General features: G+C 53.6%; 1 protein-coding gene across 1 annotated transcript in view; it reads right to left on the minus strand.

Moving 5' to 3' along the window:
- Positions 1–3,297: 3,297 nt before the first annotated feature.
- OC90 (otoconin 90) overlaps positions 3,298–12,997 on the minus strand; it is a 30,162-nt gene continuing 20,462 nt past the window's right edge. Inside the window, exons 9-13 of the mRNA XM_039221188.1 lie at positions 11,740–11,793; positions 8,739–8,855; positions 7,519–7,690; positions 5,060–5,166; positions 3,298–3,670 (exon numbers count right to left, since the gene is read on the minus strand). Coding sequence (XP_039077119.1) covers positions 3,336–3,670; positions 5,060–5,166; positions 7,519–7,690; positions 8,739–8,855; positions 11,740–11,793 — 785 coding nt within the window. The 3' untranslated portion in view covers positions 3,298–3,335. The remainder of the gene's footprint in view (positions 3,671–5,059; positions 5,167–7,518; positions 7,691–8,738; positions 8,856–11,739; positions 11,794–12,997) is intronic.

A 12,997-nucleotide genomic window follows, 5' to 3' on the forward strand; every position in this document is an offset into this window, starting at 1 on the left:
CCTGCCGTGGTTTGCTGATCGATTCTCCGATTCTCCCTCCGGGAGGCTGCAGTGTAGAAGGAGCAGTGTGTATGATGCGCTGGGTCATTTGCTTTTCTTTCCAACCCTAACTCGTTGGATCCTGTCAGCTCTTCTGATGCATATCGATCTCAAGCACCAAGAATGAATGAAAAAGCAGAGCCAAGGTAGAGCATCAAGCCCTCTTCCCCGTCCTGCTGAATTTGCTTTGTGCTTGCACTTTGAGTCGCAGGCAGACTGTTAGGAGGCCAAGGTCGTAGGCTGCTGTTGGAGAACCTGGGCTAAGACTGAGGCTTCGACGCAGGGCTTGTGCTGGGCCTGGAATAGTGCCATGCAAGGAGAGGAGCTCATTAGGGGGATTCGTTCATGAATTGTCCATCACTGGAGGTGACATCCGTCTCCGCGCTGTCCACCCAGGTGACGGAAACCGAGGAAGCATGCAACCTTTCATTTCCCAGAGTGGCCTCCTGACAGTACCTACCCATGCTCCCCCAACCCCTATTTCTGGACTGTGTGCCTGAGCCCCGAGTGGTTTCCCAGGGTGCACTATGCTTCCTGCGCAGACATTCTGTGTCAGAACACGGGGAGAGTGGACGGTCAGAAGGCCCTGAATGAGGCAGGTGGAAGTCTGTGGAAACGGTTGTCACAGCAGTGGAGGGGGGAGAGGGGACGAGGTGGGGTTGGATGATGCAGAGGCAGGTTAAACATGTTCAACAGAGTACCGTCTAGTTTGGTATTTAAGCCAAGAGCATCAGATTTATAATTTCACACTTCCTCTAAATGAGTCAAGGGAGGGATTTTTAAAGATGGGAGATTTTAGGGCATGTTTTCATGCTGATTAGATTGATACAGAAGAAAAGGCATAAATTGATTTAAAAAGGAAAATACTGGAGAAGGCAATAGAGCCTTGTAGACAGAGGCTTGTGGGAGGGGTTGACTTTTGATCCAGATCAGGAACGCTTCATTGTAACGGGAGGGAAGAGAAAGACTGCAGGGAATTTTGTGGCTTTGGCAGCAGAACGGGAAGGCATTCCCGTTAGAAACCTTCGCTTTTTCAAAGTGGAGTGTTTGTTAGCTGAGACCATTGTTGCTGTATCTGTTGTGTCCATGCATGTCCTGTGAGCATGCGGACACCAACAGCCTTTATTTATCCTGGACCGCTTTTTCCAGAATGTAGTAATAGCAAACAGACTATAGGAAGGGAGGGGGGGGTGGGGTCTCCCTTTGGAGCCAAGGGCAGGCCCGCTTACTCTCATGTATAAAGTTAATGTGTTCTGGGATGAAGGTCAAGCAGGCTTACAGCCAAGATAGTGGTTTTAGATTCCCTAAATGCAAGGTTCTCCCATGTGATGAAGTCCACTGTGTGTGTGTGTGTGTGTGTGTGTGTGTGTGTGTGTGTGTGTGGTCTGCATCGTCTTGGCTCGAGGGAGCAGCATAAATGCTGATACCCAGACAACTACCGTTACTGTAGATAATGAAGTCCTTTGTCTCTGACCCAGGTGTCACGTGTCCTCTGCTAGCATCCATGCAATGCAGATCATCTAAGTTGCAAGGAGGGTGAAGTCTCAGACCCTTGACAGTCCTCCAGAGTCCTGAGCTGAGTGCGAGGGGAACGTGTGGGAGGTCTGAGGAGAGGAGCTAAAGCCAGACCGTGGTCTCGGAGAGCAGGAAAGTCAACGTTCTAAGGAGAGGTTGAGCACCCGCATGAGGTTTTAAGGTTGTGAGCTACGAGTGTGAAGTGGGTCACGCCAGTTGTTTTTTTCCCTGAGCGACATCCAGCCGCCTCTGGTGAAGATGTGGGGGAGGCAGATGGTCACCGTACAAGTGCAGGCTGGCACCACCATGACTGCCTGTGGGAGCGGACAGTTGGTAAACAGCTGTGGGCTGAAGGAAGGAGGAGCCAGCCAGCAGTGTAGTAGCTGGAGCAACTGCCGCCAGCAACCTGCCTTCCTCTGCCACCAACTAACCACACGCTGGCTGATGGCAGCCGCCAGCACCTGTGTTTCTCTGCCTGAAGCCTTCCTCTGGCCCCCGGAGCCCACTTTGCCCCCACGGGCAGCAGGCCAGAAGGAAATCTCCTCCCCAGGAGTGTTGGCTGATCTGCCAGAAGCTGACACCCTGACCTCTCTCCTCTCTCTGTGTTCTACTTCTAGAACCGGTTTGCTAAGGCACCTTTCGTTGTCTTTCCCGTCCTGCGTCTTTGGTCTCCATCGGGCTGTCCCTCACTTCCCAACCGAACTTGCTCTCAAGTTTTTGTCAGAGGGTTGACTTTGAGAACCCAAAGTTTACTTTGGGAGAACCCAAACTTTGGCTGCTAGTTAAAGTCACCGTAGAAAAGGTGCCAGTGTGTTGGATTCATCAAAAGTGTCGTGTGATCATGATTCCCCTGGAAGGTAGGAAGGACATCAGCTCTTGGCTTGACACCGTGATCTTTGACTTTCTTACCCTTGTCTTCAACTTCAGAGATTGTCTGCCATAAGAAGGTCAGCGACACTGAACTCCAGCGGGTCCTGACGGGGACTCTTCTCTCTCTACCGGACATGGGGTTTATGGGGATTGGGAGCCAAGGATGTGATGTGAACCAAGGAGTTTGTCTTCCTACCCAATATTGTGGGGGATTCTAGTAACACGCTGCCTTCCGCCTGGTACACGGTCAGGTGAGTGGGTGGATGGAACGACGGCTAGCATTTGTTTTTTTCCAGCAACCGTGATATTAGTCTGCCCCTGTCAGCATGGGCATGTAAACCCCCCAAACTTCCAGCCACTGGGATAAACCCTTTAAAACAAAACAAAACAGAATCCCAGACTTCAGACAAGCATGAGCAGTGATTCTTCCTGGTGGTGGCCATGACACATGGCCACTTGTAACAACTAGAATGCTAAGTATTCTAGCATTCTATCTAAGTATTCTTTTAGGGCTCATGCCAGACCCATCATCTCAGTTCTTCATAGATCTCCTCGGTGGGCCACTGGTGTCCCTGTCGGTCATCTCATAAGATCCATTGTTAATAGAATGAAAAAGTCATTTTCAGTTATTCTAGAGTGGAGATCATTTTTTGCTCCATGGTTCTGTCCTCTTCCGTTGGACATCTACTCACGCACCAGTATCTACGACGTTTCATCAAAACAAAACCAGCACCAACACCGACTGGAGTATTTATTGAGCTTCCAGGGTGCACTGAAGCAAGTACAGAGCTGCCCCTCATCCGCCCTCTCTCAGTGCACATTGCCGCTCGAGCTGACCCCCCAGGGCCGTCCCGGCCCTCTTCCCCTTGGGCCTGTGCTGAGGACAGAGGAGGAGGCGGTAAGGGAGGAAGCTACAGGGTGTGCTCCTCGCTTCCTCTGGGGATCTGCCTGGGGCCGTGTTTTGGCCTGGTCCCCACACCACCCAGTGGCTTCCCCAGAAACCTTCTGGTTCTTCTCAGGCTTTCCATGTGGGGCGCGGCCTCCTCACTGTTCTCCTCAGAGCTGGAGCCGAGGGAGGAAGCCGCAGGCCCTCCGTGCGAGCTGTCCTCACAGGACGGCCTGTGGCCCGGGCACCCTCGTTCGCCCAAGGACTTGAGGCTTTGGTTAAAGAAGGCAGAGGCCATGCACTCGGCCGCCGTCTGGTCACAGGCACAAAGCAGCTTCGCGCACAGGCTCTGCCCCACACCTTTGAGGGCAAGAACAGAGTAGTGGATGAGAGGGTGGGTGGCACGTGGCCCCGTTCCCCCCCACCCACACCCCCGCCATCTTGTTACCTCGCGGCATCCAGCATACGTGATCTCCCTGCTGGGAATATTCCCACCTCTGGTTAACTCCTACCTGTTTGTTAATACCCCCCTTGGCATCCGCTCCTCTAGAAAGCTTCCCTGAGACCCCTTAGTAAGGGGAGGATCTTTCCTGTGGACACTCCTCAAATCCCATCTATGGTTCTACCTTCCCAGCACGTTGTGTATTCATGACATTGTGCATTAATCGTCCGTATCTGTTTCTACCTTCCCCTCTAGCTGGACAGAGGACCTTGCTGGCAGAGCCCATGTGTTCGAGCACCTAAGTCAATCCTTGACACCTGTTTGCCGAGTTAGCGCTCGGGAAATATTTGTTGGACGGAACTGTTACTTCTCTGGGCCAGACTTTCCCCCTTTGTCAAATGGAAGTAGTTCTTGTCCAATCTATTTTAAGATTGCCGGATAAAATAGGGGAGGCCCAGTTAAATGTGAATTTCAGATAAATGTGTTCATATAAGTTATGTCCATTCGGGACGTACTGACACTGAAAATTACTTGTTTATCTGAAATTTAAGTTCATGTATTTTTATTTGCTATTTTAGCGGGTAGATCTGGCAACCCTACCCGATTTCTTGAATGTTTCAGTTGCATGCTGCGGGGGTGGAGATGGGTATCATCGGTGCAACGAGGAAATGGAGCCACTTCTAAAGCAGGCTCGAGGTGCGTGAGAGTGACGCTCGCTCACAGGGACACCGTGTCCTGCCGAGGCTCTCAGGGGAGGGAGGAGGGGGCTGCAGGCCCATCTCTCCATCAGCCAGGGCTCTCCCTTTTTATGGGGCTCCTCAGTTCACTTGGGAGAAGATTTCTGCTTCTTTGGAAGAGAAGAAAAATGCCACAAGACCCTCGAGCGCAAGGTCTCGGTCCTTGGTCTCAGGCAGTGTGGTTCTCCTCCCACTGACTTCTTGCTGCTCTGTGACCCTGGCCTTGGCCACCTTCTCATAAAGGGGAGACTCGGTGCCTCCTCACGGTCGTTGGGACAGTTAACTGCTAATACATCTGGAGAGCTCCGGCTGGCACGTGTAGGCACGTGCATGGGCTACTTGTGTCATCCCCGGTCTGCCCTTCGCCAGCTCTGGAGGCAGCTGGTGACTTAGCCTCTCGAACTTCAGCGTCCTCGTCAGAATAGGGTACTAACTGTGCCTCACAGTCAAGAGTATTAAATCACAGTCTAGACAAAAACGTGGTGGGGAAAGCACCGGTAGGCCTGAGCCGTACATGATGCCAGCGTGGATGAAGGGAAAGGCTCGCTGTAACAGGCCCGCGGCACTTACACTTGGCTGCGCCGTCCACACACTCCACTGGTGATGGAGGAAGCCTCTCAAACAGGCAGCCCAGCCTTCTCACCTGCTCCAGGCAGCAGTGGTGGGAAAAACAGCACCTAAGACCAAGGATAACCCAGCTGCCCCAGGAGCTCCTTCAAGGCCTGCTTCTCCCATAATCCCTACAGCAGTGAGACAAGCCAAGGCCTCCTTTCCAGCACACAGAGGGCCATCATGTATGGTTGTTTAAGTTGTGCACTGCACAAAGATGCAACATTTAAGACCATGCCAATCATGCTGTATGCATCTTAGTATTAAAAATGTTCTTTTTTTGTATTTTTATTACTACAACTGTTGACTGCAAAGATGAATGATTTGCATATGTATTACAGTAATTTGCCAACAGTTGGAAATCGTCTTGAGGAAGGGGTGCTGTCTTTCGTTTACGCAGAGGTACCAAATGGATTACCCTGCTCCTTCCAACCTTTTACATAATAGAATAATTCACCCCACATCCATAGGGCACCCCCGTTGGCCCCCACCCTTGAAAGAGAGCAGAGCATAAGTGAAGAAGAGCATCTAGAAAAGTCTGCCTCATGGAGCAAGACCTCGGTAACCATATGGGAATGAGTGAATCAGTGTCTTGGCTTTTAGACAGACCTGACAGAACCTCACAGTTGCCAGTGTCCTCCGGCCACACGGACATCTGAAGGAATCCTGTGACACCTCCAGCCCCCAGGAGATGCCACTCCCCCGAAATCTTCCCTTTGCCACTCGCCCCATCCTTAAATTGCTCTCACATGACGTCAGAGACCATGGCCAGAGCAGGGCTCAGTCACGGCTTTTGGTGATGCTTGTGCTCAGCCAAGGTATCTGCTTTGTCTGTTGCCAGCAACCCACCGTGCCTGTCACATTAGCCAATGGCAGGAGGTCCATGTAGGCTACGAATGGCAGCCCCGCTCAGCCATTGTTATAGCTGAGCCACACTGGTGCTTGCACCAGGCCGGGGTGGCTGGGGGTGGGTAGCTAAAATAATTGTTAAAATCCAAAGGCAGTGAGTGAATCAGAAATCACATGTGATCAAAATACCCTTAAAAGTCACCCCTAATTGCCCGGGATGTAAAGTATACATGGTTTTGAAAGGACACCCTTGCAGAAAACAATATCAATTTGAGAACCTCTTCCTTGGTCAAGGTTATGGCTTTCAAGTTTGGATTCCTTCCCTGTGAATGTCAAGGAAGCCATATTGACTTCCTTGGTCAGTTTGCCCAGTCAGATCTCATGTTTCTGTGCAGTTTGGCCAGTGGCCAGGAGGCCTCTCCTGAAGCACCCCGCCCCCCGTCCTTCCCTGGGACCAACCCTAGGTTTTTACCCCTCATCTAAAGCGCCGGAGAGCTATGGCCTCGGGAGCAGTAGCGCCTGCATCGTTCTCTGTCTTGGGGAGCGGGGGGGCGTGTTGCCGACCTTCCTAACGTAGACACGCTTACGATTCTTACGTACTCTGCTGGAATAGACACTGGTGGCAGGTGGCACCCTGTAGGAGGAAGTTTGGAAGGCGGCCCTAGCTTCCTCCCTGGGATGCCCGGCGGAGCTCAGATGACGGGGTGAGGGCAGAGGGCCCATGGAGGTGAGTGATGGGGCGAGTGCAGGTGACATGCCCGTGTGCCTGCCATCCCTGTTTCCAGGACATTCTGTCACTGTCCATCTTCCTTCGGCAGCCCCACCGTCCCGAGGGGCGTATGCCTTTGGAGCGCAGAGCTCCCTGCAGGCCGTGGGCCGGGGTGGGGCCCTCACGTGCAGCCTGTACTCCATACCTACTCTGCCCTCGGAATGTTCCCGCAAGTCCTGTCTAGGTTGGCATCCCTCCCCCCGCCCCCCACCGTTTCCTCTGTTTCCTCCGCCACATTTATTACATCCGTGGGTCTTTTGGTTGAATTGCCCATCTCGTGCCCAGTGCAGTAATATTTGCCAAAACAGCAGTGTGTTTCGATCCGCTTCGTTCTGGTGTAACTATCTGCATGTCCCCACCACACCTAGCATAGTGCCTGGCGCGGAGCGAAAGTTCAAGACGTGGGCTGAGTGCATGTGTGAATGAATGGATGCATCCATCAACACACGAGGTCACTGAAAATTCTTGCAGGAGTGGCGGCTATAAAATTTACCGGTGACCCTTGAAAGTTGTTGAGAAGCTGAATCTCACTGTGGCCACCTTCAGGTCAAACAGCAGGGCGGTACCTGGCGGCTAAAGAACTCTAGACTCCCCACCTTGACAGGTCCCAGACCTGTGTGGTTCTGCACCTTCACAGCACCTTAGTCATGTCCGAGCCTCAGTTGCTCATCAGGAAAATGGGCCCGTGATGGCGGCGAGCCGCCCTGAGGGAGCTGGCGCTTCTCTGTGAGGCCGTGGCCAGCGGAGAGGAGGGCTGTCCCCTCTCGCCGACCGCCGGGCTGCTGCCCTTGCCCGTCCCTACCTGTCCAGGGCGTCCCTCGGCTCGCCTCGTCCTTCCTGCCCACAGTAGCAGCCGTAAGATTCAAATTCCTCCGGGCATCGGGACGTGAGACAAAAGAGCATCTCTCCGAGCTGAGGCGTCACCCGCGTGATGCCCCTCCCTCCCAGGTGCAGGAAGGTGAACCTGTCACAGGCTGATGAGACACAGCACTGTCAGGAGAGCAGAACAGCGGGGCGGCGTTCACACAGGCGGGCGGTGACTCACAAGGGTACCGAGCGTCCAGGGAAACTGTCCTCGCCTCCCCTTGCCCTTCTCCTGGCAAACCGCCACTGCCCTGTCCCCGTCACTGTCCGGCGTGAGCTGCGTTTCCGAGAGCAAGCCTTTCCCTCGAGGCTTCTGCGGCCCTCACCCAGCCTCCTGGTTAAATCCCACTGAGGGGTCGGGGGGCTGGGCAGGACCGAAGGGGTTTTCAGGCCACTCCTGAGTACCGAGCGGAGGGACCGTGTCCCCCTGAGGCCCCGGCAGGGGCCCAGCGTCCTCGGGGCGTCCTGGCCGGCCTCCCGGGCCTCCTGAGTCCTCCAAGTTGGCACATTCTGCCAGGACTCGCTTTTCAGACTTTCTCTCTCTGCCTCGGCCTCTGCCCTCCTGCACCCCCCCCCCCACCTCATTCCCCACCTCCTCTGCCTGCAACTCGGGCCAAGTCAGGCTGCAGTCCACCGTGCCGCCCCCACGATCGCATGCTCGTGGCGGGGGGGGGGGGAGCCACCGAGGAGCCAGGGGCTTGCGAAGAGCCCCCGGCCCAGCCTCCCTCTCCATTGCTCTGAAGGGCTGGCCCGGGTGCCAACAGCCCTCCTCTGTGGCTGTACCTCCTTGTGGGTGCAGGGCCCTGGGTGGGGGCCTGGGAGGAGGGGAGAGAACGGGAGGGTTGGGAACTCCCCGAGGTTTCCTTCTTTCCAACAATCGCGGCGTGGATGGTGCCAAGCTCTTCCCTTGGGGGCCAGCAGGAGGGGTGGGGGCGCGACACCAGTGGGCCCCTTTCCCGGCTCAGCAGCTGAGTGGCCACAAGGCAGGTCAGGTCTCCTCTGAGTCTCATGAGCTCACCTGGCAAGGAGTGGCCCCTTCTCGTAGCACCGACCTGAGGTCGCAGTGTGATATCTGACCCCAAGGGCTTTGTTCCCGACCCGCCCGGAGGACCTCAAGGCCGAGAGTGAACAGATGCCTCTCGGCCTGCTCCTACTCACCTTTGCCACTTATCTCCCCTGGGCGACTTTTGACGGATGACACAGTGAAGCCCAGAGACTTCAAGCCAGCGGGAACGATGGTTACACTTTGTCCCGAGGCGCCCATCTCTGCAGATCCTGAAAATGCGTGGCATTAATGGCTCATATTCAAAAAGTGGCTCAAGAAGAGATTTGCAGGTGGACACACGATCAAGGCCAAGTGCAGACAGATATTTCAGAAGAACAAATTGCCAGGCTCATGTCCTCGATCTGGGTTTGCAGACATCAGGGTGGAGTCTCGGGGGATCCATGAATGTTACGTGAGGATTTCCCAGTGCCCCGTGATAACCTCGAGGCGGCCAGGAGCCCATATCTAGGTGCAGGACCTCTCTCGGGGTCTGTCACAGCCTGCCTGGCCTGTGTGTGTCGTGTCGACCACCTCGCACCTGCCGTGGTGTTCACAGGTGAAGGGGTGGGGCGCCCGGGTAGCTCAGTTGGTTAAGCGTCCGACTTCAGTTCAGGTCACCATCTCACAGTTTGTGGGTTCAAGTCCCGCATCAGGCTCTGTGCTGACAGCTCGGAGCCTGGAGCCTGCTTCAGATCCTGTGTCTCCCCCTCTCTCTCTGCCCCTCCCCTGCTCATGCTCTGCCTCTCTGTCTCTCAAAACTAAATAAATGTTAAAAAAAAAAAAAATTAAACAGCAACAACAACAACAAGTGAAGAGGTAACAAGAATGGCGAACCCTGAAGCCAATTCCTGGTACCCAGTAGTGTCGGCGAGCAGGACCCCACCTCAGACACCGCAGCTTCTCGCCACACCCGGGATGAAGTGCCAGGTCCTCGCTGTGGCTGCGAGGCGGCCGGGATCTCTCTGCCCCCCACCCCCCCTGCACACAGACCCCCTGGGCGCCGTCCGGATCTCCCTTTGCTCTGTGTCTGCCCCATCTGTTCTCTTGGCCAGAGGTAGCGGTGTCTCCGGCCCAGCCTGGTCCAGACTGAGGGAGCCTCGTAGGCTGTGCCCCCCACCATCTGTGGACCCAGAGTGCTGGGTGAGGCCAGGGCATCTCAGGGGTCCCCTGACTTGGTCGCTCCCCAGACCCGCCATGTTGGTTTGCTTCATACATCTGGGCTTCTGTGTCCTTGCTCAGCGCTCCGCTCCCTGGGGGGTGGGGGCAGGGCTACAGTAGCCCCATCGTATCCTCTGTCTCACATCAGGCCCCCCTCTCCAATCCCACAAACAGAAACCCACAGCAGGCTTCTTTTCATCATGTTCCAGACTGCTGGGAGCTGACAGACTCTCTCCTTGACCAGACTTCAGCCAGGCTGCTCTGGGCCCTCTTCTCGACCCAGCCTCAACCTTGACCTATGAGAACTGCAAACTCACCGCACAAACTCTTTCACCCATGCCCTGCCCCCACACTAAGGAGACTTACACCCACCCCAGCCCAGTGTCCCCAGGATGATCCAGCCTCCCACTTGCCCTTGACTTCCTGCCCGAGAAAGCTCAAGGCCACCAAAGGAACTTCAGCTTGAGACCCTCACTGACCCGACACCTGCTCTGCATGAATTTCCAGAAAACAGCCCCCTACCCCCGGTTTGGAATTTTCACTTCCCTGAGTCTGCTGGGGCTCCCGATCGTTATCCGCCCTCCCATTCAACCTCTAAAAGTCCCTGCCGCGTCCGCACAGATCCTAGCCGAGCTCAGTGCCCCTGATGTTTCCCTCCCCCACTGCAGAAACCTGAATAAAATTTGTCTTGCCACTTTGTTTTGAAGTTTACTCATCCATTTTGGGAGGGGGTGGGAGAGGAGCAGAGAGAGTAGGGGAGAGAGAATCCCAAGTAGGCTCCATGCTCAGTGCCGAGCTCAACATGGGGCTCGATCCCACAAACCCCGAGCTCATGACCTGAGCCAAAATCAAGAGCCAGACGCTCAACCAACTGAGCCACCCCGGCGCCCCTGTCTCGCCACCTGTAACAAATGTGCGGCCCTGTTTCTTTTTGACAAACTCAAGATAGTGGAAAGAACACAGTTTTAGAGGTAAGGAAATCTGACTTTGGATTTTAGCTCAGCCACAGACTAGCTGTGTGACCTCAGGCAAATCACTAGCCCCTCTTAATCTAGTTTTTAACATTTTTTAAAATGTTTGTTCATTTTTGACAGAGAAATAGCGCTAGTGGGGGAGGGGCAGAGAGGGAGACACTCCTTTCAATTTTCATCGGAGGGAGAAGGAGGAAAAATGAGCTACCATGGGGTTTCTTGTTGTTGTTGTTTTCTGTTAAAACGGTAGAGGATTTTGTTTGCTTGCTTTTAAATAACAGTACACAGTGTCAGTCGTGGGATCCGCAGAGGGTCAGTTTCTCTTCAGGGCAATTTGGCAACATATGGCGAGCCCTACTCACGCCATCAGTAATTCCACTTCCAGCACGTGTGGGGACAAATGATTCAGAAGTGCTGGGTTTAAAGCGTAGACCTATTGTTTACAGTAACAATGTTAGAAATAATTGCCTAAATACAGTTATGGCATCCCGTACCAGAAACTGTGGTCCAGCCACTAAAAATCATGTTATAGGAAAATATTTCATGTCAGAGGAGAATCATCTCATGTGTTAAGTGCTAACAGCTCAGACTCCAAAGCCGTGTCACCACGGGATCTCAAGTTCATGTTAATTACATCATAGATCTGCTGGGCGGTGGGGAGACAGCAGAGGGAGACACCTTCAGCTCTTGAAAGTGGCTGTCCTTATAATGTGGGATGACACGTGATTTAAATAGAAAACAATACACAGTCTTCTATATTTTTCTAAATGCATCTCTTTATCAGGTAGGCTTCCCTTTCTTTCCACCTTTTCTTCCTTTTCTTCCTAAATGGATCTACCTTTTCACTTCATATGTCTGCTCTTGGGAGGGGGTGTAGAAGGGAACTGGTTTCAGTGATTCCTCCATGTTCTAGAACACACCGGATCTCATAAACACACAAAGGGACGACTGTTATACGCAGGCAGGAGGGCCCGAGTGTGCTTACCCGGAGGGGGTGTTGTCCGAGTGGCTTCCGTGCCTTGCTGGTCTTGGCCTGCATCTGCCCATAAAAAAAAGAGAGAGAGGGTGAGTGGTGACCCCAGCCTGTCCTACCTTGGTTTCTGGAAGCTACTGCCATCCTACAGGCACAGGAGGCAATGAGGTCATTGCTCCGCCCCTGGTTACCTCCCAGGAGCTGGTGGCGATGGCTGCGCCACTGTTAAGCCAAAGAGACTGCCCTCCCCAGACATGGGCTTGCTGGCAAAGGCAGCTGCGACCTTCAGGTCTTGAGGCAGGTGCCTCTTTGAAATACTTTAGGAAAGCAGACTTCTCCAGAGTTTCAACAAACAAACACCTTTTTTTTTTTAAAGACTTTGCTACCATTTTTTATGTTTTATTTTTATTTTTGAGACAGAGAGAGGCAGAGCTTGAGCAGGGGAGAGGCAGAGAGAGAGAGAGAGAGGGACACACAGAATCTGAAGCAAGATCCAGGCTCTGAACTGTCAACACATAGCCCGATTCAGGGCTCGAACTCACAGACCTCGAGGTCATGACCTGAGCCGAAGTCAGACGTTTAACCGACTGAGCCACGCAGGCGCCCCACAAAAAAACTTTTTTTGATCATGTATTTTTGAACAAAGGAGGGGACAGCAGAATGGTGGGTTCTAGCTGCCTGCTATGTGGCTCCCAGAAGACTGCCGGGCCCCATTTCCCTGTGAAATGAGACTGTTGTTGTTTAACTGTTATTAGGCTCCTACTATCCTATAGACTGGATGTTTGTGCTTCCCCCAAACTCAAATGTTGAATCCTAATCCTCAGCGGGATGACCTAGGGAACTTTGAGAGGTGACTAGGTCAGGAGGAGGGGGCCCTCACGAATGGGATCAGGGCCCTTATGAAAGACACCCCACAGACCTCCCTGGTTCCTTCCACCGTGTGGGAACACAGCAAGAATTTGGCTATCTATGTATTTATTTTCTTCTTCCTTTTTTTTTAATGTTTATATATTTTTGAGAGAGACAGAGTGCGAGTGGGGGAGGGACAGAGAGAGAGAGAGAAAAGGAGACACAGAATCCGAAGCAGGCTCCAGGCTCTGAGATGTCAGCACAGAGCCTGATGTGGGGCTCGAACTCACGAACTGCAAGATCATGACCTGAGCCGAAGTTGGGCGCTCACCCGCCTGAGCCACCCAGGCACCCCTAAGTTGGCTGTCTATGAACCAGGAAGCAGGCCTCACTGAACTTGACCATGCTGGTGTCTTTAGCT

Source organism: Hyaena hyaena, unplaced genomic scaffold, assembly GCF_003009895.1.
Source record: "Hyaena hyaena isolate Hyena2069 unplaced genomic scaffold, ASM300989v1 scaffold_954, whole genome shotgun sequence".
In the NCBI taxonomy this organism is placed as follows: Eukaryota; Metazoa; Chordata; class Mammalia; order Carnivora; family Hyaenidae; genus Hyaena; species Hyaena hyaena.